At 47.7% G+C, this 25,787-nt stretch overlaps 1 protein-coding gene across 9 annotated transcripts in view; it reads left to right on the forward strand.

Annotated features, from left to right (window-relative positions):
* LOC142587361 (Kv channel-interacting protein 4-like) overlaps nucleotides 1–25,787 on the forward strand; it is a 323,816-nt gene that overhangs the window by 264,522 nt on the left and 33,507 nt on the right. For 8 of the 9 annotated variants that reach the window (XM_075698307.1, XM_075698302.1, XM_075698305.1 and 5 more), the window contains 2 exons: nucleotides 987–1,049; nucleotides 7,016–7,293. In XM_075698307.1, coding sequence (XP_075554422.1) covers nucleotides 987–1,049; nucleotides 7,016–7,066 — 114 coding nt within the window. In that variant the 3' untranslated portion in view covers nucleotides 7,067–7,293. The remainder of the gene's footprint in view (nucleotides 1–986; nucleotides 1,050–7,015; nucleotides 7,294–25,787) is intronic. The other variant, XM_075698303.1, reaches the window with a different exon arrangement.

The raw sequence follows: 25,787 nt of genomic DNA on the forward strand, positions 1-25,787 counted from the left end.
TTGCCATGATAAAACAAAGGGATGGTCGAAAGTCCATTTTCGAAATTTGGCGCCGAAACTAAAGCTGCGGTGCGACGTTACTCACGTCACTCATAGCTCCTTGCGACGTCACTGATTTCAAAGTAATCTTTCGTAATTTGGCGGCATTGGATAAGTAATAATTTGTGAAAGATGCCGTATTCAGTCCTTGACTCCTTCGGAAGACAATGTGATGGGTCTTTGCCACTAGCTCGGCCCTAGCAGACGCCGCTGAAATGTATGACGTCAGGGTAGGCTTGTGCGGGAACTTCAAGGCGGTGTCGCCCGCCGTCTTTTGTTTTCACCTCGTCTCCGGCCTGCAAAGCGTTATCTCGCGGTAAGAGTGGTGTTTTTGACATTGTGGGAGGCCAATTTATTAACGCAGAAGAAATAGTTTTTCTCTTTAGTGTCGCTTTAATACTTCATGTGTGTTCAGTTTCTGGTTCTTTGATGTCATAAGCATTAAGCCCCTCCAGCCTGGGGGACAGACCCGCTCAGGAACGCGTGGCGGGATATAAGCACGTGTTCTACATTCTCAGTAGCGGGCGTACAGAAAAAAAAAAAAAAGGTGGCGTAACAGACGCAGTGGCGGTAACAATAGAGCGGCCAGTAGTTCACGAGAAATTCACAAGGCGAGAAGTAGCAACGGCCATAAAAGTGACCGGGATACAAAAAGCTGTGCGTAGTTAAGTACATTGTTTAGGGGGCAGGGCCACTTGTTCTAGTTCTGCTGGCATATACGTTGGAAACACTGTACGTTATTGTTGCGCGACACTGAATGAGAACAATAGAGTTATTTGTTTTAGTAAGTGGAACGGTTGATATTGCATATAGCGCTTGGGCAATCATATCCATGGGCGATATGTCTTGATCATTTACTTGGAACTCCAGTCCAAGTACACTGCGAGGTGCGCAGGTTCTAGGGTAAAAATGTAACTGTCCGTGTTTCGACGTTCCCCGTTTTTCAGAAACTGGACCTGAACAATGACGGCATCGTTACGTACGACGAATTCATCGAAACCTGTTTACTGGTAAGATATCCCTTCTTACAGTAAATTATTAAATATAAACATTAGAGGCACGCTCAGTGAGAACAAGTTCTATATAACTGTTAAATGATGCTTCTGTAATGTCTACCTGACGGTACCTTTCACGCAATCACCAGAGATAAGGCATCAAACAGCTTTAGAATAGCGTTAGCCTCCTGAAGTCCGTGAAACACAAGCATTTCGCGGCAAAGTGGCGGCAAAGAGACGGCGAAGTCAGTGAAACAGCGGCTGCTTACACCAGGTACAAGCGATCACTGTTTCACGCATTTCACCGTCAAACAGCGCATCGCGCCTTGTGCTAGAAAAGTTACATTAAATAAAGGTTAGCCAGAGGTGACTAGTATGCTATAATTATTATTAGGCTTATAATAATAATAATAATAATAATAATAATAATAATAATAATAATAATAATAATAATAATAATAATAATAATAATAATAATAATAATTAATAGTATGCTTTATTATTCATAATTCTATGCTAACTTTTTTATTGCACAGCCTAAGAAAACTGGAAGTTATTAAAGAAAAAAAACTCGCCCTTATATTAAGACATTGGACGCGATTGTGCCGAAGGCGGCACCTTCGATATTGAGAAATTTTATGGCAATAAACATGTTTACTAGTTTAATCCTCCTTCACGAATAGTGATTTGCAAGAGGCATACTATGCTGCATTTAGCTCAACACTGTTGGTGTCTTTTACAATGTTGCAACCGACCAGGGCAACTTCGGCCATTACATGTCAAGTTAAAAGAACAAAAGCAAACTAGCGCCTGTCCCAGAAGGGTGGATCTCCGCATGGCTGTCATTGGCTGTTTTCGAGCAGACGCTCTTTCGACGCTAGCGCCAAGGTCACCTTCAGTTGCGGCCCTAAACGCTGGGAGATGCAGAAGCAAAATGGCGGCGTACGAGATTGTTTGCGTTCTCATGGCAACAGCAACAGCAGCCGCGCAGCGCCTCCCCTCCCAAACGTTTTTCTTTTCTTTTTGTTTTCATTTTGCCGACCAGCTCCGCTCACTTTCCCCCATGCCGCGCGCGCCGCTTACTTTTTTGTTTTTACCTGTACGCGGCGCGTTCTTTTTTTTTTATCGCGCGCGTGCTACGGCGCACCACGCACCAGCTCGCAAGCAATGCCGGCGCTACGCAGTGCTTTGGCATTGCTGGCGAGCTGGCGCGTGGTGCGCCGTGGGCTATGCGTTGGCACGCACGCAGTCTTGCCCATACTTATATTCTACCAGCATGTGCCGGGACATAAAAAAAGTTCCACTTCCAACACAACAGATGTTTAGTCTCGCTTTATTGACTTCGTTTCCGAAAACAGATTTTTCATATAACGTGATGTGATACACGTTCAAAAAATGAGCAAAAGGGAAAGGTGCACGACATATACAAGAGTAGTAAACACAAAAGTTCACAGACGGTGAAATAACAAAAGGTAGCGCTAGAAACCGCGGAGGCCGTTTCATGTACACACACATAAAAAAATAAGATTTTTATACAATGCCCTCAAGACCGATAGGTAGACGAGCTTCTGATATATGCACTAAGATATTACACAAAACAGGACGACATGTATGACATAGTCATGACAACTATAGAAAGGGGAAGCTCACTGGTAATGGCAAAAACAATGACACGCAAAATACTTATAAAAATAGAATGAAATGCTAACATTGTTTGATTGAGAGCCACACCAAAAAAAGAGTTTACTTATAAATCGGCACGAAAGTATATGAAACGCGCGACGTGTTCATTGCTGCTGAATAAATTGAGAAAGACATTGCAGAAGAAAAATAAGATCGTACTAAAACATGAAATACACATTATCACATTATTTTGCACTTGGCCACAACTTGAGTAGCGGTGGCAAGGGGACCAGAAGGTAGTCGGCTTTTGCAACACACATAGAAAACATTCGCAGGAAGGCTTATTCCTCAATGAAAGACCAGGTAAAATAAGCCGACAACACGACTTCTTTTTCGACCCGAATGCAATGCTTAGCAATAAGGTTACGTCACTTAAGGCACTAAGTCGTACTTACTGGGCACTCCTTTGTATAATAAACATGAACTGCAAAAATCTGCATGTAGACCACTTGCAATGCTCATGCTTTTCAGAAGAAAATAAAGCGTATCATGCCTACACATGACGGTTGTTCGCGTGGTTTTCCAATCGGCGGTTACTGAGATAGTACAAAAACACGAACAGTAATTTTTCAGCTGTTAGTACGTTTGTAGAACGTGACACACAGAAAAAGCACTGAGGGCGGTATGGAAGGCTGGGCAAGCTACTGAAGTTGCAGAATGAGACTTGGCAGAGAAAAACACAAGTCATAGACCAGGTTACAATGAGGAGGAACATCTATTTGTCAGCTTTCTCTACCGGGAAGAGGCAAGTGTAGCGCAATCAAGGCGCAACGACATCCGGAGCCTCATGGAGCCCACACATGGACAGGGCTGTGTTCGTGCACATGTGCCTTCTGATGTCCTTGTGTCTGAACGCTCACCTTTGTCTTTACGCACCCGGGACAACATTGCAGGGCTTGTTTTTGAGGTATTGGTGCACCACTGCACGATGCACGAGCGGTACGAGTCGTGAAACGGCTGAAACATCGCGGAGCACAAGCACACAGCTACCGAGGACCATGAAACTCACGAAACTACCCACGCCGGTCAACGCGCAGCAGCGCAAGCTTCGCGAGAACAGCAGATAACGAAACATGAAACGTCATGCAGCGGGCTGAGCTGGCGCCGGGCCGGCGGGGCCGCACGGCGTGCGTGCGGAGACAGTCGAAGGTGAGGGAGTTGCGAGGTAGTAACGAGGGAGGGTGATTGGAGAGGAAATCGGGGGGGGGGGGGGGGGGGGGAACGGCTCGGCCATCTGGATCGGCGCGCATGCGCGTGACGATCTACGAGGCCATGCAAGGGAAACGGATTTTCGGGTTCGCCCAAGACAGGGATGGCGCCAATTAGCTCTGCCACCGAAGCCGGGGAGTTTCCCCTAACTGCCTGTCCGTCGAAGCCATGCTGACTTAAGGAAGTTTGCCGATTTCAGCAACTGACAAGACAATCGTGGTTTAAAGTTATGCATAAGTTATTTTTGACATGCTAGAGCCTGTATCAAATATTTCAACTTGACTGTGCAAGCGATGGCGCCGAGAGTGCGCATTTCTCAGTAGCGTGAATTTTGCCAAAGGCATTATACAACGAATGACGTTAGGCTTCTCCGTTTGGAAGTGTGGAAATTCAATTGAAATTTGACACTAGGAAGGTAATGTCATTATCTGAGCCTGTGTGGCACGGGTATCACTCGCGCTTTAAAATCTCACTACTAGATTGCATCTTGCTAGACCTCTCCAAAAAATTGATAAATTCCTGCATGAATTGTTGTTCCTTAAAGATCAGTGAACCATATGTATGCCCTAAAACATAGAATTGAAATGGGTGCTTTCTCACTAATCGCACGCAGTTTGTAAGTGCAAATGCTCCAGTGTCAAATCCTTGCGCAGTTCAATATGGTGCAGCGCAAGACTCCGTTTTAGTATCTTTGATGTTTGTGATGGAAGAAATAACGAGCTGCCTGATGAAATTAACTCTTTGAATAAATTCGTCGCAAACGATAGCGTCTTTTAAGGCAAATTTGTAGGGTTCTTTTCTTCTGCACACTGACCTTGACAAGATTTGTAAGTGATGTTCCAAGTGGCAAATGGTTCCCGACCAGAATAAATTCATTGTACTGTAATTCTCGATACCGGCAGTATAACCCATAAATCACTTTCGACGCGAATGTTAACGGAGTTCAGCTTGAAACAGTCACCTCGCATATGCATCTTGGTGTCCACGTAGCTAATAAGCTTTATTGCCACGAACACGTTACCAATGATATTAGCAAAACCAATCAAACGCTCCAAGAAATAAACAATAAATTTTCACGTGACCCGCACCTAAAATTGGCTTCTGTACAAAGCACTCATCATACATAAGCTGGAGTACGCCTGCGATATATGGAATCCTGGGCAGCGCACAGTAGTAAAAGGAACTGAATCAATTACAAACCAATCAGCTCATTGCTTTTAATTATTCACGCAAAGCGAGTATTTCTTCAATAAAATCAAGCCTAGGTATCGTTAGCTTATACGTCAGACGATAATTTCTTTTGAAACAAAGGATTATAACGCAACGCAAGTTAAAAAAATAAACCTGCCATATGTTTCACCCTTAGCCCATTGACCGCGAAAAGTTCTCGTACTTTTTGCCCCAGGAATGCATTGTTCTACTCTTCTTTGGATAAGACGCAAGCTGACCTAGCCGGAAACCCTTGTTTACTTTATTACCTACAGTTAGGCCACAAAATCATTCAAAACAGGCAGTAAGTGACAATATACTGCCTACCTGATCCTAAGTTTATAACTATAGCTTTACAATTATTTGGTGTTTGTTTTGTTTTGAATATCTTTATTTGAGTCTGTGTGCGCGCGAGTTCTGTAAGATTTCCAGAAATTTGATGTCGGCATTTGTTTTTCTTTTGACTGTTCTATCGTTTGTATTTGTAATATGTTCACCCACTCTAAATTTCCAATGGGCCCTGAGTGTAATCTAATAAGCCAATGAGCCACGTTAGACATGCCAAGAGCTCAGTGCTTACCATACTGTCGTCGCGTGACGTGCTTGATCGTAGAAGTAACGTCACGATGCGGGGAAGAATTAGCCTTTAAAGGGCTGCGCAGTGACTCCACGTCATCAATGCAAATGCTATGGCACCATTTGCTAGGGAGACATTGAAACCCTCTCCGGGGTTTGTGCTTTTTTTGGTAGGATTAGCAGTGTCAAAGTAACGCACCTGATCTCCATTTTTACGACGGCAAAACATCGCGCATACATTGTCCTCAGCGTTAGCAGGGACGGAGTGATTGCTTGCGTTATCATTTATTTCTTGTCAAAGCACAGAGTAAGTAGTAAGGGGCACCTGGCAGATGTTGCATATGTTTGTAAACTGCTTTGCAAAGTTCCAGCACAACAAAATAAATAAAGGTGAAAACGAAGAACAAAGTAGATGGGCGCCCACTGCTAAGTTTTCGCTGAGAAGTTCTACAGCCTTCTTGTGTCGGCGTCTGTGCGGGAGCTCGTCATTCTCCGATGATTCTGGATCGTCGGTGGTATATCTTCACTGTCGGTGCTACATTGCAATCGCCAAGGGACGCGTATTTCAAGGAATAAGCTGGTTTGTGTAAAGCCTGTCGTGTCATAACTGTTTAAGGCTAGTAGCGCCGCTCAGGACGAGCAAAAAAGGACAGAGGTAGGGGTAATCAAGGGGAGCGGAAAACAGGGTGAGCGCTAACTTCCAACTGAGGTTTATTTCGTGACACAAGACTACTTAAGAAACATGTATAAGTAGTCTTGTGTCACGAAATAAACCTCAGTTGGAAGTTAGCGCTCACCCTGTTTTCCGCTCCCTTTGATTACCCCTACCTCTGTCCTTTTTTGCTCGTCCTGAGCGGCGCTACTAGCCTTAAACAGTTATGACATACCAACTCGCCCAAACTGCCACGCTTTTGACCTGTCGTGTCGTCTCGAAGCTAAGAGAAATAAAAAAATAAAAATGTGTACTTTTCTGTCCTTGACCAAAAAAAAAAAGCAACCCAATTTTCGGTGGAGCTCTTTTCTTCGAGCAATTACCTAAATAATTTTATTAGCCTGCCGAATAAAGAACAGTATTTAAAGCTATACCTGAGAACTAATCGGACGTGGTCTCCACATCTTGACGATATAAATTCCATGTCAAACTTAATTTTCTCAGTACATCTGGAAACATGGGTGTAAGGCACATATAATTCCCTAAACAACGCAAGTGTAGACATCAACTTTGCGAGCACATCAAATGTAAAGCTCGTAGGTTCAGTAGAAGAAACATCTGATACGTTGTGTCGTACTGCATCTTTTTACAGGACGAGAACATTGTCAAGTCTCTGAACGTCCTGGACACCGTGCTGGACTGAAAGGTGCTTTCTTCAGTGCCGCATGCCAGTTGCTGACAGCTAGGCTCCACCATAGAAGATGGGTGTCAGTAATTGTGCGGATTACTTCCACATTTTTCGTTCCATCCTCAGCGCTGCCTGGACCCGAGCCATTGTCTCTCACATTACACAGTCATAGAGCATTCCACCTCTGATTCCTCTTCTGTCAAGAATTCTTCGGGCACTGCTCGGCCAAGCTCTTTTTTATGGTGAGTATGCACGGCCTCTTAGAGCCGAGCTCCAACCGACGCGGCCGTTTACTGTGGGTGAACGAAGAAAAAATTTCGCCCTTGCACGTCTATGTGCTCGCGCCACAAATAATTGCAATTACGCCGCATCTGAGCCCAGAAATAGTGCAATGTAGAAAACGCTTACGTGGTATAATATGCGTACAGTTCAGACGGAATAGTGAGACTGTCTCCTCTAAAGTTTGCGCTTATAATTCTATGCAAGAACCAACTAGCCCGGCAACATATTCTAATGAGATATAGAATGCTAACATCGTGGGGACTAGCGCGATGGAAGCGTCGAACAAGAGAACTGAACCCACAGTTCTGCATTGTGTCGCTGCTTCCCTTGTGTGGTGTCTCCCTTGTTCTGGCTTCCTCGATGCCACCATACTGAACGTGTCAAGTTTACTTGAACAGTAGCCTGCTGAGTGTTTCCACGTATTTCGTTCACATCGTCTTAAATTGTGAGAGCAAATCATTTTCATAAAGAAAATGGATGATGTAGGCAAAACACCAGCTTCCGCAAAATACCCATTATTCGCACTTACTCTTGAAGGATCTATGAATTGTGCAGTGCCTCTTGATTATCGCACATTATTAGGAAAATATAAAACCTGAAGTCCGACTGGCGAAAATTACAAAGTTAACCATAATTGAGAAATATCAACTTGCATTTCTTAGGAGTGCTGTTCTCAGGCGAGTTGGAATAGCATTCCAGAAGAGTTGCGCACTCAAAGCATGAATAACAGGAAGGTAGATGGATGTAGCACAAATGGAAGCACTCGCTTTTGCACATCCGTGTGCCTTTCCCTTGTCTGTGTTTAGAAAGCAAACCTTCCAAGAATAGAGCTCCTTGCCTACCAAAAAAAAAACACCGATATGAAATTTCGAATATGTAAGCATATGACATATAGAACACTTAGACAAACATCCCGTTTTCGGTAGTTTTATTCCACTTGCTGGTATTTTCAACAATACGAAGTACTTGTGTTTTCCATTTACCGGGCCTTTCATGCAGTTTCAACGAAACTTGACATTTATATTGGTGCATCATAGAGGATTGAGGGTCGCGGTATATTGTCAGTTGTTGTCGCACATTACCTTGATTATTTTTTAATTGGGATAAGTAATTATGTAACACTATTGATGCCCATTTTAAGGCATGAGACATATTTTAAAAGCTGCAAAGGGTGCCCAAAAACACTGAAAGAACTTGTTTACAAAGCGTAATCTTTCATGTAAATCTATTTTCCGGCCTCCGAAAAGAAAATGACACCACCACACGCGTCTGGATTGCCGTCTACTCAAAAGCCGCTTCTAAAGAACTAAGTCTGCGCACAATATTACGTCCATTGTTTCCTCAGCATGCCTGCCATATCATGCTTGCTTGCACGCTATGCATTGTAGGAAGGAAAAAAGCTTATTTTAAGGTCGGAGTGTCGAATCATCCCAGTGATGACAATATACGCAATCTCTAAGCTCGGAAACTACAGCACGCGTGAGCCTAGAAGCTAACAAAAACCCTTAATGCCAAAGAGTGTCGCATGATTATCAAGCACCTATTTAAACAATCTCAAGAGAGCAAACATAAATCCTGAAATAATTTTTCAACAACTCTCACGTTCTTCACGTGAATGTACATTTAGTGTTTCACGGAATAACCCGAGCCCTGTGTCTTTGTCGTTCATTCAAACATCACTTCTATTTCTGAGACACGACCACAGCGCCTACTGAGCGCAGGAAAATGGGCGCTGTTTGCGAACGAGTGTCCAGTTATTTCTTGCCGTTTTTTGAGAGAGTAATATATAGTTTTCGCAGAGAGTTGCTTACATTCAGCTGGCATTTTGCGCGCATCGCTGAGTGCATGAACTGCGTTGATTTTGCTTATTTAAGAAGCTCGTCTCCCAAAGACGCCAGCGATGCTCTCTGAGCTTGCCTGTAAAGCGACAAAGAAACAATATATACGTACCCTGTTGCTTCGCTTTCCCGGCTCCATAGAAGATTGTGAGCGACTCTCTAGAAGGAGCTTAGTCCAGCGGACCAGCAATTTTTGTAAACAAACATGGCGACAACCCATGGCATGTCTTCAAACACTGCGCCGACTCCCCTGCAGGCGCTAAATCCTCAGAAATGTTTATTTATTTACTTATTTACGCACAGTGACACTGTGGAATTACAGTGGGAGGGGGGGGGGGAGTTGGTTGTACATTCGAAGGGCAGTCACAACGACAATGCAAACACTTCATTGTCAGTAATATTAACGCGAAATGAAGATAAATCATACCGTTCTCGAACAGTGTGAGGAAAAAACGACATCTTCAACATATCGCTTGTTGACCTGAATTCGCGTACTTTATGGTTATGATCAACCCACTCGGATCTGTAGTGTACATGAAAAATGTGGTTCTCCCTAGGAATAGCAATCCTATTGCAATATATATTGACACAATGATGTGGGGCTCCCGCACCGCGGGACGGTGCGCGCAGAAGTTGGCGCCATGAGAGACGATGAAGCGCGTGAGCTGCACGTGCTTCTGGCCCGCCATTAAAGAGCAGCGTCTATTTTGTAAGACTCCGTCTTCAATCTACGTTACATTCTTCTGGTGGAGGTGCGGGGTACATGCTACCACTCCCAGATCGAACACCGCCTGCAAGCCCAGTGCGAAGTCCGGTCGAGCTGACTCCAGTTCATGTACGGATAAGCCGTTGATTTCAAGGACTGCCGCCTGAGTACGAGCCTCTGCCCAGTCAAGTGAGAAGGGTGAATACATCGGTTCCATCTTCTTTCTCGACCGCGCCGACCGAGGTCGTCCTCAACCAGCCGCGAGTCCCGACGTCCTTCCATGGGGACACCTTCGAGGATGTAAAGGACTGGCTCGATCACTTTGAGTGTGTCGCAGAATTCAACGACTGGACTCCCGAGCGCAAGCTACGCAACGCCTACTTTGCCCTCGAGGACTATGCGCGTAGTGGGTTTGAGAACCGAGAGGCGGCCCTATCGATATGGGACGAATTCCGACGGCAGCTAATCAGCACGTACGCCAGCCTCGATCGCAAGGGGCGAGCTGAATCTGCAATTCAGGCGAGAGTGCAGCGGCCGAACGAAAGCGTCGCAATGTTTGTCGAAGATATGTGCCGACTTTCCCGACGCGCGGATCCATCCATGCCGGAAGAAAAGAAGCTCAGGAACTTGATGTGCGGCGTCAAGCAAGAGTTATTCGGTGGCCTAATACGCAACCCACTAAAGACCGTTGCAGAGTTTCTCGCAGAAGCCATATCAATAGAAAAGGCACTGCAGCAGCGAACAAGGCAGTACAATCGAGACGTGTCGAGCCTATCGTGTGCCCCTCTCGCTGTGCCCTTGGACAATACCGACGCCTTGCGGGAGTTCATTAGGCTTGTCTTGCTAGAAGAGCTTCAAAAGCTTCAGGTGACTCCGGTATCGGTACCGCGACTCGCTCTGGCTGAGGTCGTCCGGGAGGAAATCAGGCAGGCAGTCCAAGTGCCAGAGCGACGCGAGACACCACAGCAGGAGGTACGGCAGCCACAGCCTCGCATGTCGTATGCGGAAGCTGCGCGAAGTTCGCTGTCCCCGACTTTTTACGATGTGCGCGACGTCCCGGACTTTCATGGTGTGCGCGCCGTTGAACAAGCAACTGCCAACTTCAGGCCTCGCCGCACGCCATTCATGGCTGAAACACGACCACCCCGCAAGAGCGACGTATGACGCACTGCAGACCGGAGGCCCTTGTGTTTCCATTGCGGTGAAGCCGATCATCTCTACAGGACGTGTCCTTACCGCCGAGCTCCATGGGTTTTCACTGAATGCGCCGTGCCCGCGCAATGGTGAACGGCCCCTGGAGATTGAAGCCGACCTCGCGGACCCCAGGACCTCGTTCGCCGCACGATTCCGTGTCCCCTGGTCACCGTCACCCGCCCGAAACAGGTCTTCCAGCCCCGTCTTCACGCCGAGTGCAACAAGGCGTGTAGACGGGGTCCAGCGACCTGCGGAGGTGAGGTCGCTGACGTTACGAACGCTGAAGATCCTCCACTACGACGACCGCGATATGATGCAATTGAGACGCAGACAAAACAGGATAGTTCGATGTCAGTATCTTGCGACTTACCGGTTAACATAGATGACCACGAAGTCACGGCTTTAATCGACACGGGTGCGGACACGTCTGTTATGAGCCAGAATCTCGCGCATATACTGAACAAAGTTTCGACGCAATGGACCGCAACTCAAATTCGTACTGCAGGAGGGCACCTCATAACTCCAATGGGCCGGTGCACGGTACGAGTCAACATTCGGGGCTTCACGTACAACGGCGACTTCGTCATTCTTCCTGAATGTTCAAAGGACCTTATACTCGGCATGGATTTCCTTCAGGCGAACGGTGCCATCATCGACCTGCAAGAGTCTAGAGTCAGCTTCGCTACTACGTAAGCCATAGCAAGCAGCAATGACAACAGTAGTGACATCGCGCTTCGCGTAGCTGACGATCACGTCACGTTGCCACCCAAGAGCAGCGTGCTTACCCTTGTCCGATGCGACATGGAGGACGACGCCGAAGGAATTGCTGAGGCGAACATGCCCCTGCTTCTTGAGCGCCACGTTTGTATAGCCAGAGGGCTTCTTCATGTGCGAAACAAATGTTCAGTCGCTTTGCTAACAAACTTTAGCAACAAATATCAGCATGTACCGCGAGGAACGACAATCTCAACAATCTGAGTTACCCAGCCTGAAAGAACGGATTCACGTTAACGCTGCTCTGCCAGATCATCATAAAGACCGTCTACCAAGTCTCGTGAATGAATTTGCAGACTGTTTTTCAACGTCGTCCAAAGTACGACGCACGTCCATCACAAAGCACCGCATTATAACGGACGAGTCCGCACGTCCTGTTCGTCAGCATCCTTACAGAGTGTCGCCAGTGGAAAGGGAAACGATCAAGCATAAGGTGAAAGAGATGCTCGAAGACGACGTCATCCAGCTGTCCACAAGCCCGTGGGCCTCCCCTGTAGTGTTAATCAGAAAGAGAGACAACACACTACACTTCTGTGTAGATAATATAAAGTTGAACCGTGTCACCAAGCGCGATGTTTATCCATTGCCACGCATCGACGACGCATTGGATCGTCTACAACATGCCACGTTTTTTTCTTCGTTGGATCTTTGGTCAGGGTATTGGCAAATCGAAGTTGATGTACTGGACCGTAAAAAAAACAGCGCTTGTGACACCTGACGGGCTTTATGAGTTCAAAGTTCTCCCCTTTGGTCTCTGTTCCGCACCTGCCACCTTTCAGCGGATGATGGATACTGTGCTTGCTGAACTCAAATGGCAAACCTGCCTCGTATACTTGGACGACGTCGGCGTGTTCTCGAGCACGTTTGACGAAAATCTCGCACGACTCGACAGTGTCCTCGCGGTGATCCGTACTGCCGGCCTCACGATCAAGCCAGAAAAATGCTACTTCGGGTTCCAAGAGCTCAAATTTCTTGGCCATGTCTTTGGTCCTAAAGGCATCCGACCAGACCCCGACAAGTTAGCTGCCATAGCCGAGTTTTCGCCACCCACAGACAAAAAGGCTGTCCAACGCTTCCTTAGTTTGTGCGCATATTATAGGAGCTTCGTCGAGGGATTCTCGAGAATTGCTGAACCTCTGGCACGGCTCACACGCGACGATGTGCTTTTCATTTGGGCGGACGAGCAGCAGCAGTCGTTCAATGAATTGCGCAAGCGCTTGCAAGCGGCCCCAATACTTGCTCATTTCGACGAAAACGCTGACACTGAAATTCATACTGACGCCAGCAATACGGGTCTCGGTGGAGTTCTTCTGCAGTGGCAAGCTGGTGTGGAACGCCCCATTGCTTATGGAAGCCGCAGTCTCACCAAGGCTGTGAAAAACTACTCAACAACTGAAAAAGAATGCTTAGCGGTTGTGTGGGCAATTAGTAAATTCCGACCCTACTTGTACGGTAGACCCTTTAAGGCTGTCAGCGATCACCACGCCCTGTGCTGGCTTGCCAACCTCAAGGATCCTTCAGGCAGACTAGCCCGTTGGAGCCTGAGGTTACAAGAGTACGACATTACAGTTGTCTACCGATATGGAAGTAAGCACAGCGACGCTGACTGTTTATCACGCGCACCACTCCTTACGACGTCCTCAGATCCTGACCATGACTTGCCATTGGTCGGCGTTATCGACGCCATAAAGATGGCTGAGCACCAGTGCGCTGACCCTGAGCTGCTGCCGCTGATCGAGCACCTTCAAGGAGTTGAAGGTGTCTTACCCAGCTCGCTCGTGCGCGGCTTATCATCGTACTCTTTGCACAACAACGTCCTTTATAGAAAAACTGCGGAAGCGGTCCAAATGCGTACCTGCTTGTCGTGCCGTCGGCGCTGCACCAAGACAATTCGCAAGCCTGCCATGATGAGCCATGCGCGGGACACCTGGGATTCGCTAAGACATTAGCAAGGATACGCTAGAAGTATTACTGGCCCCGGCTTTTTCTTCTGTGCAGCGGTACGTGAAGACCTGCCGTGATTGTCAGCGCTGCAAGAAACCACCAGTTAAACGAGCTGGCTTTCTTCACCCTGTGGACCCCCCTCAAGCACCGTTCCAACACATAGGAATGGATCTACTTGGGCCATTCCCAGTGACCTCTTCGCGCAACAAATGGATAGTCGTTGCTACCGACTACTTAATCCGGTACGCCGAAATCGAAGCTATTCCCAAGCAAACTCGTATGAAGTGGCCAAGTTCTTTGTACTCCACATCCTCCTACGACATGGTCCACCGTCTGTTCTCATCACCGACCGTGGTGCAGCATTTACAGCCGAACTTATACAGGACGTTCTCCAGCTGACGCATTGCTCTCACCGCAAGAGCACTGCATATCACCCTCAAACCAATGGGTTAACTGAACGTCTGAACAGAACGCTGGCTGATATGCTCTCCAAGTACATCGACGTAGAGCACAAGACGTGGGACGAGATTTTACCCTATGTGACCTTCGTGTATAACACTGCTGTACAGGAGACTACACAGTTTACGCCGTTCGAACTTGTATACGGGCGCCACGTTGCGTCAACACTTGGCGACATGTTACCTCTGATTGATAATAGCCCCACCAGCGAACACACGAAAGAGTTCGTATCAAGAGCCGTAGAAGCACGCCAGCTTGCTTGGCATCGTATCCGGAGCCAACAGCATACCGACACCCTCCGCTACAACCAGGGTCGACGCGACGTCCATTAGAATACCGGCGACTTCGTGTGGGTCTGGACGCCCATACGTCGCCGTGGACTCTCGGAAAAGTTACTCCGCCGGTATTTTGGTCCCTACAAGGTTACACGCCGCCTCAGTGACGGGACCTAGGAAGTCGTCCCCTGAAGTTCTGACCCCGGTTCGCTCCATCGTCGTCCTCGCACTGAAGTTGTTCATGTAGTGCGCATGAAAGCCTGCAATGCGCGTACGTGAACGCCGAGATGTACATGAGGAGCTCCATTTCTTGTCGCTGAAATAACTTTTTCACGCGACTTAGACAGTCGCTTTTCGCATGGGGGGCGATTGAAACAATGATGTGGGGCTCCTGCACCGCGGGACGGCGCGCGCAAAAGTCGGCGCCATGAAAGACGATGAAGCGCGTGAGCTGCACGTTCTTCTTCTGGCCCGCCATTAAAGAGCAGCGTCTATTTTGTAAGACTCCGTCTTCTATCTACGTTAGAATATCATGAAAAAAAAAATTAAGCCTTAGCTTTCTGCTTCTTCCTTCAAGCGGTTCCCATTCTACTTCCTGGTTTATGCCAGAGACACTAATGTATTTACTATAATTCCCAGGAACATATCAGCCCGCTAAGTTCTGGATTCTTCCTAATTTTTGTCTGTCGGTCTTTGTCGGCGGATCCCATAGAGTACAAGCATATTCCAGCGCGTACTTAATTTACGTTTTAAATAGTAAATCCCCAGAGTCTTGCGAAAACATTCTCGTGTTACGGCACAAAAAACCCAACATTTCGCAAGCTTTCCCAGCAACATAATCAACATGTCGATGCCAACATAGTTTTGAGTTGATGTACACACCCAAATACTTATATTCGAGAACAGCTTGCAATCGGTGGCAGTTTATGTTATAGACGTAATTAGGTACGTTCTTTTTCCTTGTGAAACACATGTGCACTGTTTTTTGGAAATTTATATTCATGTGCCACTGTTCGCACTATCGGTGCGATGTATTTAGCTCTTCCTGCAAAGCAAGTGAATCCTGGGTATTTTTCACTTCTCTGTTGACTACACAGTTACCAGCGAAGAGGCGCATGTAGGAAGCAATATTCTCTGATGTGTCAATAATGAACACAAGAAAAAGCAACGGTTCTAAAACTGACCCTTGTGCGACGCCTGGCGTGACGGAAGTTACATTTGATTTAGCTCCGTTTATTGTGACATACTGAAAACTTAAATATTCCCTCATCCATTCAACAACCTTCTCATTCACATTTAAACAACGCAACTTGTGGACTAGGAGACCGTGATCTACTACGCCGAAAGCCTTTTTGAAATCAACGAATATCCAGTCAATGATGCTACAACGATCCAAAGCTTCGCATACCTCATGAACAAACTCGGTTAGTTGTGTAATAAAGGATGTTCCCTGCCGGAAGCCGTGCTAATTGGGATTTAATAAGGGATCGAGACTATTCATTATGTTCGTATATAGGATGTGCGCTAGAGTTTTACAGGCATTGCTTATTAAGGATACAGGACGGTAATTGGAGATTAATTCCCGAGGCCCGATCTTATGAATAGGGACCACGCAGGCAACCTTCCAATCTGTAGGAATAGAACTGGTGAGCAAAGATTTCTTTAATAGGAGAGCTAAAAAGAAATACGGATTCGGCACACAACTTTAAAAGAACATTGCAGAAACCATCAGGGCCTCTAGCTTTGGACACATCTAGTCTTTGATGTAATGCAGTAATTCCCCTTTCATCTATTTCTTTCGCTTTCGAGTAATTTCGAGCTTTCGAGTAATTATATCTCTTTCTTACTGCGTTCAATTTTACCTTTTCATAAGACACCTGAATTTGACACAGAACTGATTCATGATCACTGATTCCTGGCAGGACTAAAGTGGACGAAACCCAAGCTGGCCGATTTGTCAGTACTAAACCTAATATATAGGTTAGTCGAGTTGCTTAAAAAAATTAAATTATAGGGTTTTACGTGCCAAAACCACTTTCTTATTATGAGGCACGCCGTGGTGGAGGACTCCGGAAATTTTGACCACGTGGGGTTCTTTAACGTGCACCTAAATCTAAGTACACGGGTGTTTTCGCATTTCGCCCCCATCGAAATGCGGAGTCGAGTTGCTTGGATCACCATCTGGGTTAATACGGAATCAGGCATGATGTTTACGAATTCTTTTCCTGCTCCAGAGGCAGCGCCGCTCAAGCTATATTGTTGATTGAAACAGAGCTCTGGTAAATTGAAGTCTCCCCCTATCACGAGGCACTCTGCTTGTATCATTTCTACGGTTTTGTACAATTCTCGCATTATATCAACTGAGCTTCCAGGGGGCCTACAGAGGGAGCAAACAGATAAATCTTTCCCGTTTGGCAACCTAATCCGGCATCACACAGCATGACCCAACTGGCACTTCAAGACGGGCGCAAGATATAGTATGATGAACAAATATAAAGACACCCCCTCCATGGCTTTCTTGTCCTTCCTGTAGCATGTGTAATCAGCTGGAAAAACTTTACTATCTCCGATATCAGAATCGAGCCATGATTCTTTGCCCAGAACCACGGAGGGCTCTGTCACGCGCAGTAGGTTTTCAAATTTTTCCGCATTATTTCTGATGCTTCGGCAGTTCACAACCAAAAATAGAAATGTTAGATAGTGATACCGGCTTGTATCATGTACTCTCAACAACCTGCCCTAGACCTTCGACAGACCCATATTTGTATCATTTAGGTACAGCACATCATACTTCACTTTTACACGAGTGCCTTCACTCTTATGCAGCTTCGACAAATCCGACAGGAATTTTGTTTTGCGACGTATGGCCTCAGAAAAATCTTCCGAGATACTAAGAGTTTTCCCTTTCAACTTCTTCGCGTTGGCTAAGACGCATTGTTTTTCTTTCAAAGAAGCAAATTTAGCAATGAGAGGTCGTTTTCTTCCTTCGTGGTGTTTCCGTAGTCTGTACGCGACTTCAATGCGCACGGTGCCTACACCAAGTTCAGACACTATTTCCATGACGTGTCCTTTAGACGTCTCGGGAGGCTCATGAGTCTCTGTATCAGAAATGTCGTAGAATAGGAAATTATAACGGCGGCTTCTGTTCTCAAGATCATCGAATTTTTTCAATAAGTTCTTCACCACAGTTTGGCTGTCTTCGCATTGCTTCCTGCACGTGGTTAAGGTCGATGTAATACCTTCAACCTGTCCGATAGTTTCTTCTATACTCTCGATTCGCTTCTTTAGGTCATATAATGCAGTCATACCCTCCTCCTGCTTTACTTCAATAGCTTCTAACTTCGATTTAATTTCATTTTGTCCTTATAGAAGCATGTCTGTTGTATCTAGTATATCGGGTCCTGGATTCAACTCGACATCCCCACACAATAGTAACAAGAGAAAATAAAAAAGCATAACTACGCAATAGGATAAAGCGTCGCCGCTCAGAACGCTTGACACATCGCGACTGTGCGCTTGCAAACACGATCTCGGGCGGAACAGGCAAAACATGCAGATCAATGGGACACGAATACTTAAAGCAATCACCAACCTGCACAAGCAGAAACAATTCCGTGTAACGCAACGGCATAGCTGCACCGGTTACACGCCCCAAGTTGACACTGACGGTTCCGCCTTTTTGTAGGCTGCATACGTGTCGATGCGGCTCCCAATGTTAGTAGGATGGCAGTGGACACTTGTCAAACTCCGCTGTAACACATTTTTCGTTAATGAAAACGTTGAATTGAAGTTCATCGCCGTCGGCAATGGATGATGCTGGTAGCAGAGCGATTCCTTCGTGGTCGACGAGAAGTGGTGCGTCGGCAAAACCACTGATAACCTGCACAAGCAGAAAAAATTCTGCGTAACGCAGCGGCATAGCTGCGCCGGTTACACGACCCACTGAGGAGGACCTTTGTATCCTGCGAGATGTATCGGCAACGAGTCCGTTTGGCGATGATTTGAAGTGGTTGACCGCCATCGAGAACCTGAAGCGAGCGCGTGGCCGCGAGCTGACGCTTTGTGACAGCAACTCCAACCTTGTCGGACAGGTGGCGAAGCAAAGTGCTCCGCTCTAACGCCCTCTGATAATGAGAAAGCAGCGACACTCTCCTCCCCGCGACGCTTTTCTCCTCGATTCTCAAGCGCTGCGCACGGCACCCTCTTTCGTTTTGGCTCCGGCGGGCGGGCCGAAGTATTCGATGGAGTAGCGCAATTTTGGGCCACTTGTGCGCTCCAGTTGTCTAGCAAATCAACTTAACACAAGTCATGCCCTACAATGCGAGCGCTGCCATCGCGGCAGCAGCTTGGATTACGACAGCCGAATCTCGAGACGTCACCACCCAAGTCAGACACGTGCAGAACCTTGCAGTCGCGGAAAGCCGGCGGGAATCTGCAATGCAGAAGCTCGCCGCACTAGAGACATTGCAGTTCGGAGGGGAACAACGCAAAATAACAGGATACGTGGCGCATGAGCCGGACAACGCAACGCGTGTAGTTCAAGAGCTCCTACTCGACTTCCCGGATGACGAACTGAAAACGGTCATAACCCTTGAAGATAGGGAACTTCTAGCAGCGAGAAGACGACTTATCAACAGCTACACTCATCACTGTCAAGGGGCCAGAGTTACCCAAGAGACCGTTACTTGGGAGATCAATTACGAAAATACCGCCATTCCGTCCGAAGGTGGTCCAGTGTAGAACATGCTTCACGTCTGCCCCAATGCGCGCAATTTCGCGCGGTGGGAAGAATGCGGACTTTAATAACCACCAATCAGGGACGAGACTGAACACTAAAATTATGGAGTTTTACGTGCCAAAAGCATTTTATGATTATGAGGCACGCCGTAGTGGAGGACTCCGGAAATTTCGACCACCTGGGGTTCTTTAACGTGCACGTAAATCTAAGTACACAGGTGTTTTCGCATTTCGCCCCCACCAAATGCGGCCGCCGTGGCCTGGGATTCGATTCTGCGACCTTGTGCTCAGCAGCCTAACACCATAGCCACTGAGCAACCACGGCGGGTCACTGAACGCTTCACGAGTGCGAAAGGAAGAGGGCGATTTGCGGAAGATCTAATGGGACAAGAGATCCCGGTTGTCCGAAGAAAAAAACAAGCAGACCACATGACCAGATTAGCGGCCGAAAAATGCAGCAACACACGTCTCGGAAAGCAAACACCAGCATTCGACACCCGAAACCATAAAACAATCAGCCACCACCGAATAACTACACCATCTACCCAACGCTGAAAACACAAAAATTGGAGGACGCTTAAACTTCGCCTTCAAGAGTGGAACGCGATAGCGTTTTCTAACCCCGTTCGCACCGCCCACTCATTCGTTCGGCATGCTCTTGAGTCACACAAAGACGAAACGTGCGCCTGAGCAAGCGGAACGAACCACAGAACTCGGTGTCTCGGAGGGAGAAACGATTTAAGCGAGCCAAACGTCGTGATCAGCACGGACAACCGGGCCGCGATGCGCCATGAAGGCGGACGCGATCATGGGGCTGACGCCTCGATGAGATCGTCCTCTATCTCGCTTGGGAGCACCACGCAGACGCATGACTCCTGGCCAACAGCACGGCGCACATCGCAGGGGACGCTTTCCCACCAGCGCACTACAGCGCAGCGATCACGTCAGAGGCATCCCGCATCGGACGCTGCACCTAGGAATCGCGCTGTGATGAAAAAGAGGAGCCGCGTCGCGCGTGCGAGTGCCGCGCCCCCTGTCGGGGCAGCGCCGTAAATTGCGAGGAAGCGGTCTTCTGTGTTTGCCGCAAGAGGGCTCTGCGTGCGCGCCAAGCGCAGAAGAAAAGTAGCGGAAACGTACTTCGTTACGCGTTTAACTGCGACTTCTGTAATTTACATGTTCATGATTACCGACATACACCCCAGTATAAAATTCTACGGCACGTTTCTAAGGCAACACCGCATTAACTAGAGGCGCTTTTGTCCCGCTTTGAAGCATCGAACTCATGGCTGAGTGGTAGCGTTTCCGTTCGATTCCCACCCAGCCCATCTTGTAAGTGGTTTTTATTTATAATTGGCCTTCCGCCATTTTTCGCTCGGGGCCAACGCCGCCGACGTGAACGACACCGGCTTTTCTAAGACACGAGCTCCTTCACGCTATCGAGTTAAAATCGCTTCGACTGCCTAAGGAAACTGACACCTGGGAACGTGCGAGGCTTTCCGATAACTTGAGCAGCCTACCTTAACTCCGTAGGCGACAACCACGGAAGGGCACTACCCCACCAACGATATTCACAAGGCATAGAGGAAACCTCAAGAGGGCGGTGCAGAAGGCAAATGAGCATCGAGGCCACGAGCGTAAGTAATTCCGCCAGCTGTCACTCCTCAGGCTTGTACTGATGACACAAGCACAACTAAACCACCTCATAACCCCACTCAGCCGCATGCGCGACAGGAACCTTGGTCAGGAATCTTGCATGCACGAACACAGCAAAATTCAACTCAAGAAACTACCAAGGGCTGTGCACTCGACTACATTCTCAAAGAAATAGCAGAAATTAGAAAATAAGAAGTAGATATGTGAAAAGATGCAGAACGTGACAGAATAGTGGCAATGCATGAGCAACTCGTTGGCGTTACACAACTTGCTACGGTAACACAAATAGCGGAAACTTTACAACGAACCATTAGAAAAAGAGTTGCTGCAAGGAGGAAGCGCACGCCTATAAACAAGGCCACGCTAATTGACAGCAGACATAACTCACGACACGAAAGGGCAGTTACCGTATGCTAGGGAATTGTACAGGAATACGCCCTAAAAAAACTCTCGGATACAATGCCTAACACACACTACTCATATGCCGGACGTAATAACTCTTCCAGAGACCAATGAGCCAGTCTTACTAGCGGTTTACATGGCCTGCCACAATACGAGTGTTAAACACCGACCCCGAAGCCGAACCGATGACGATAGGATTAGCTATGCCACAATTACGGTGACACTGGTGGCGCACCAACCCACGGGAGGACCTCAGTCACATAACAACGGGGAAGAGGAAAGGGTATTGGTTAAATGCCGCTTCTTCAAGGGATACGAGGTAACCATTATTGACATCTACCGTACTCCTGAAGCACGGGCAAGCATGTGCGAGCTTGCTCAAAAGCATAGCAAGAAGGACTTGCTATGAGTAGGCGACGTCAACACAACCATCATGGGGCCTACATTGCTACATTATATCACAAAATCAAGAGGAAAGTAGTGCTGTCTTGGAAGCTGCGACAATGCCAAATCCACACGAACGAAATACGCTCATTAGAATAGATAACCAGTCTGCATGCAAGGCACGCGCTACGACCAAGCCGCTGACGTAACCTACGTCGACGCAGCAGAATACCCCAACCAAAATGCCATGGCGGTCGTCGCAGTCGCGGGTTCGCAGTACCGCCTCGCCGCGGCCGCATCAATATTCACCACGCAACCCGAAGTAGGAGAAGAAACGGCCATCGCTTTGGCTTACGCGGCTACCAATGCACACTGCATCATAAGCGATTCAAAAACGGCCATTCGTAACTACACAAGAGGACTGATAGCACCCCAAGCACAGAAGATTCTCTCTGGCACTCCTCCCTCAAGGCAACGCCGCGTGCAGATCATCTGGGCCCCTGGTCACTCGGGTCTGGCTGGAAACGAAGCCGCCCACGATGCCGCCCGAGCTCTCGCACACCGGGCGCATCATCCTTCTCCTGCGTCTTCCGATCCCGACCAGCCCTCTGTTCTGCATCGCGGTCACGCGCGGGACCGAATGGTCACGTTGAGAGAAATTCTCCTGCACTACCGCAGGGAGCGGTTACGCTACCCCCCAGCGCACAAAACACTGAATAAGTCTCAATCTACCACTTGGCGACTCCTTCAGACACGAACCTTTCCGAACCCCGTGCTTTACAACCGCATGTACCCCGATGCATACTCTCCACTCTGCAAAGCGTGCGAGGCCCGCGCTGACCTCGATCATATTATCTGGCAATGCCCCAAAGCCTCACCCACCAACACCTCCCACACTAACACACGCATAACTACGGCCGAGCAGTGGGAGACATTGCTGCTCAGCTTGGACCCAGAGGAGCAGCTCTGGGCCGTCCGGATGGCCGAAGACGCCGCCAGAAAGCAAGGACTGGCCGCCGTCTGAGGAAAGGGGGATTGGGGGTTAGTCTCGCGACCCCCGCCGCCCCTGAACCCCATCAAGGACATAACAAAGTTTTATCTCTCTCTCTCTCGCAGCCAGAAACGTATCCGCGGTACTACATCCAGCAATAACAACGCATCTCATCACACACCCTAACATTAAACTACGGATTCAGTGGATTCAAAGTCACACAGGGATTATAGGGAACGAAGTGACACATGGCACATCCCGTGCAAATCTCCTGGGCCCTCCTCTGTCGTGGCCTGACCCACTGAATCTGAATGAGCAACATGCCTTCGCGTGGGCGCAAAGGTACGAAAAGCGTGACGATATTCGAAACAACTCCATCAAGTATCCACAAGCAGACACAAACACGAAGCGAACAGACCCGGTACTATGTATGCGTGCGCAGACGCACTCTCACTTGTCCCCACTTTTCCAACAGACCATATACATGGTCTGCCTGGTAAACCTGCTCGCATGGCATGTGGCGGCTTCTCGAATAATGCTTACATTATCTGGGACTGTCCCGAGAGCCAAACTGCCATTCAGCCTCTCACCCACTCGTACACCTGTGACTCTTGAGGAGTGGCTGACGCACTCCTCAAACGACGTACAGGCGATGATCGAGCTCATCACGACGCTCGACTTAGCAGAAAACTACAACAAAGCGGGGAACTTGGACTGCGGTTCTTGAATAAAGTTTATTCTCTTCCTCTCTGTCCGCGATGTTGAGCCTCGGGAGATGATAAGGCATCCGGGGGTATACATACCCATATATTGTTGTAAAACGCGTCATGACACTTTTTAATAACCTATCACGGCACGTAGAGCACCACGCACCTCACGGAACTCCGGGGGCGCACACTGCTTCACCGTAGCCAAGCCGATCATGCGTCGGTCGACGTCCCGCAGTGCAGTAATGGTTATGAGGTCACTCGAAAACTACAGGCCGTTACGCGCAACACCAGCCACACGCAAAATTAGTTCTCCAGAGACTGCCTCTGAAACTTGCGCGTTGCTCCGGTGAAACCTTCCAAGCTTGTGGGATCGGGGCGGCATGGACGGTTCGCATTTCCTTCCTCCTCGCGGTCCTGGCGAGTCGCACCCTTACAGAACTGCCACCATGCCAGAAGAAAAGGAAAGGAGATACGCAAGAGCTTGGGTCGCTGACAAAGAGTGGGCGGTGCGAATGAAGAAATGGCAGACGTGTGTCAAAGCTTAGTATGTTCTTATCAGCTTAATATACGATGCGGATTGTCATCATCATCATCATCAGCCTGGTTATGCCCACTGCAGGGCAAAGGCCTCTCCCATACTTCTCCAACTACCCCGGTCATGTACTAATTGTGGCCATGTTGTCCCTGCAAACTTCTTAATCTCATCCGCCCACCTAACTTTCTGCTGCCCTCTGCTACGCTTCCCTTTCCTTGGGATCCATTCCGTAACTCTAAATGACCATCAATTATCTTCCCTCCTCATTACGTGTCCTGCCCATGCCCCCCCCCCATTTCTTTTTCTTGATTTCAACTAAGATATCATTAACTCGCGTTTGTTCCCTTATCCAATCTGCTCTTCTCTTATCCCTTAATGTTACACCTATCATTCTTCTTTCCATAGCTCGTTCCGTCGTCCTCAATTTAAGTAGAACCCTTTTCGTAAGCCTCCAGGTTTCCGCCCCGTACGTGAGTACTGGTAAGACACAGCTGTTATAAACTTTTCTCTCGAGGGATAATGGCAACCTGCTGTTCATGATCTGAGAATGCCTGCCAAACGCACCCCAGCCCATTCTTATTCTTCTGATTATTTCAGTCTCATGATCCGGGTCCGCAGTCACTACCTGTCCTAAGTAGATGTATTCCCTTACCACTTCCAGTGCCTCAGTACCTATTGTAAACTGCTGTTCTCTTCCGAGACTGTTAAACATTAGTTTTCTGCAGATTAATCTTTAGACCCACCCTTCGGCTTTGCCTCTCCAGGTCAGTGAGCATGCATTGCAGTTGGTCCCCTGAGTTACTAAGCAAGGCAATATCATCAGCGAATCCCAAGTTACTAAGGTATTCTCCATTAACCCTTATCCAGAATTCTTCCCAATCCAGGTCTCTAAATACCTCCTGTAAACACGCTGTGAAGAGCATGGGAGAGATCGCATCTCCCTGCCTGACACCTTTTTTATTGGGATGTTGTTGCTTTCTTTATAGAGGACTACGGTGGCTGTGGAGCCGCTATAGATATTTTTCAGTAGTTTTACATACGGCTCGTCTACACCCTGATTCCGCAATGCCTCCATGACTGCTCAGGTTTCGACTGAATCAAACGCTTTCTCGTAATCAATGAAAGCTATATATAAAGGTTAGTTATATTCCGCACATTTTTCCATCACCTGATTGATAGTGTGAATATAGTCTATGCGGATTGTATTTGAATATAATATATTGAAGTTATTTTTGCAAGTTCGCAGAGTGATTAAAGCCTGCTTCACCTCCGCAGCGGGTCGGATTACTATTGCACTATCTTCGGGAATGGCGCAGATGTGGGGGAAAAATTATAGATCTACGCGGATCGATAGACGCACGGAATGTTTTCCAGAAGCTGGCCATATACAGCGTCGCTGAAAATTACTAGTTTTATGAAACGTTTGAGGTCCATTCTCGATCTGGGGGTTTCGACTTAAGCCATCGGCATTGCCATTGATAGTCGCCTTTTTATAGTGTATCTCAAAAGAATATTGCTGCAAAGCAAGACTACAGTGCAGGAGAACACAATTTTTTTAATATGCTGACTGCAACCAGTTAAGCTGAGAATGATCAGTTTCGGTGACGAACCTCGGGCCCGCAAGATAGCAAGATAATTTTTGAACAGCCCATACGAGACATGCGCACTCTTTCTGAATAGTGCTGTACGCCTATTCTCGACTAGTGAGTCTCCGACTTTCCTAATGGTGGGGTGTTCCTCGTCGTCCTCTCTCTTTTGGCATAGTACGACTACCACGCCTTTCTCGCTCGCATCGCATTGAACCACAAATCATTAGCGCGGGCTGACTCGTCAGCCCGCGCTAAGATCGTCA

This window comes from Dermacentor variabilis, chromosome 7 (genome assembly GCF_050947875.1).
Source record: "Dermacentor variabilis isolate Ectoservices chromosome 7, ASM5094787v1, whole genome shotgun sequence".
NCBI lineage: Eukaryota > Metazoa > Arthropoda > Arachnida > Ixodida > Ixodidae > Dermacentor > Dermacentor variabilis.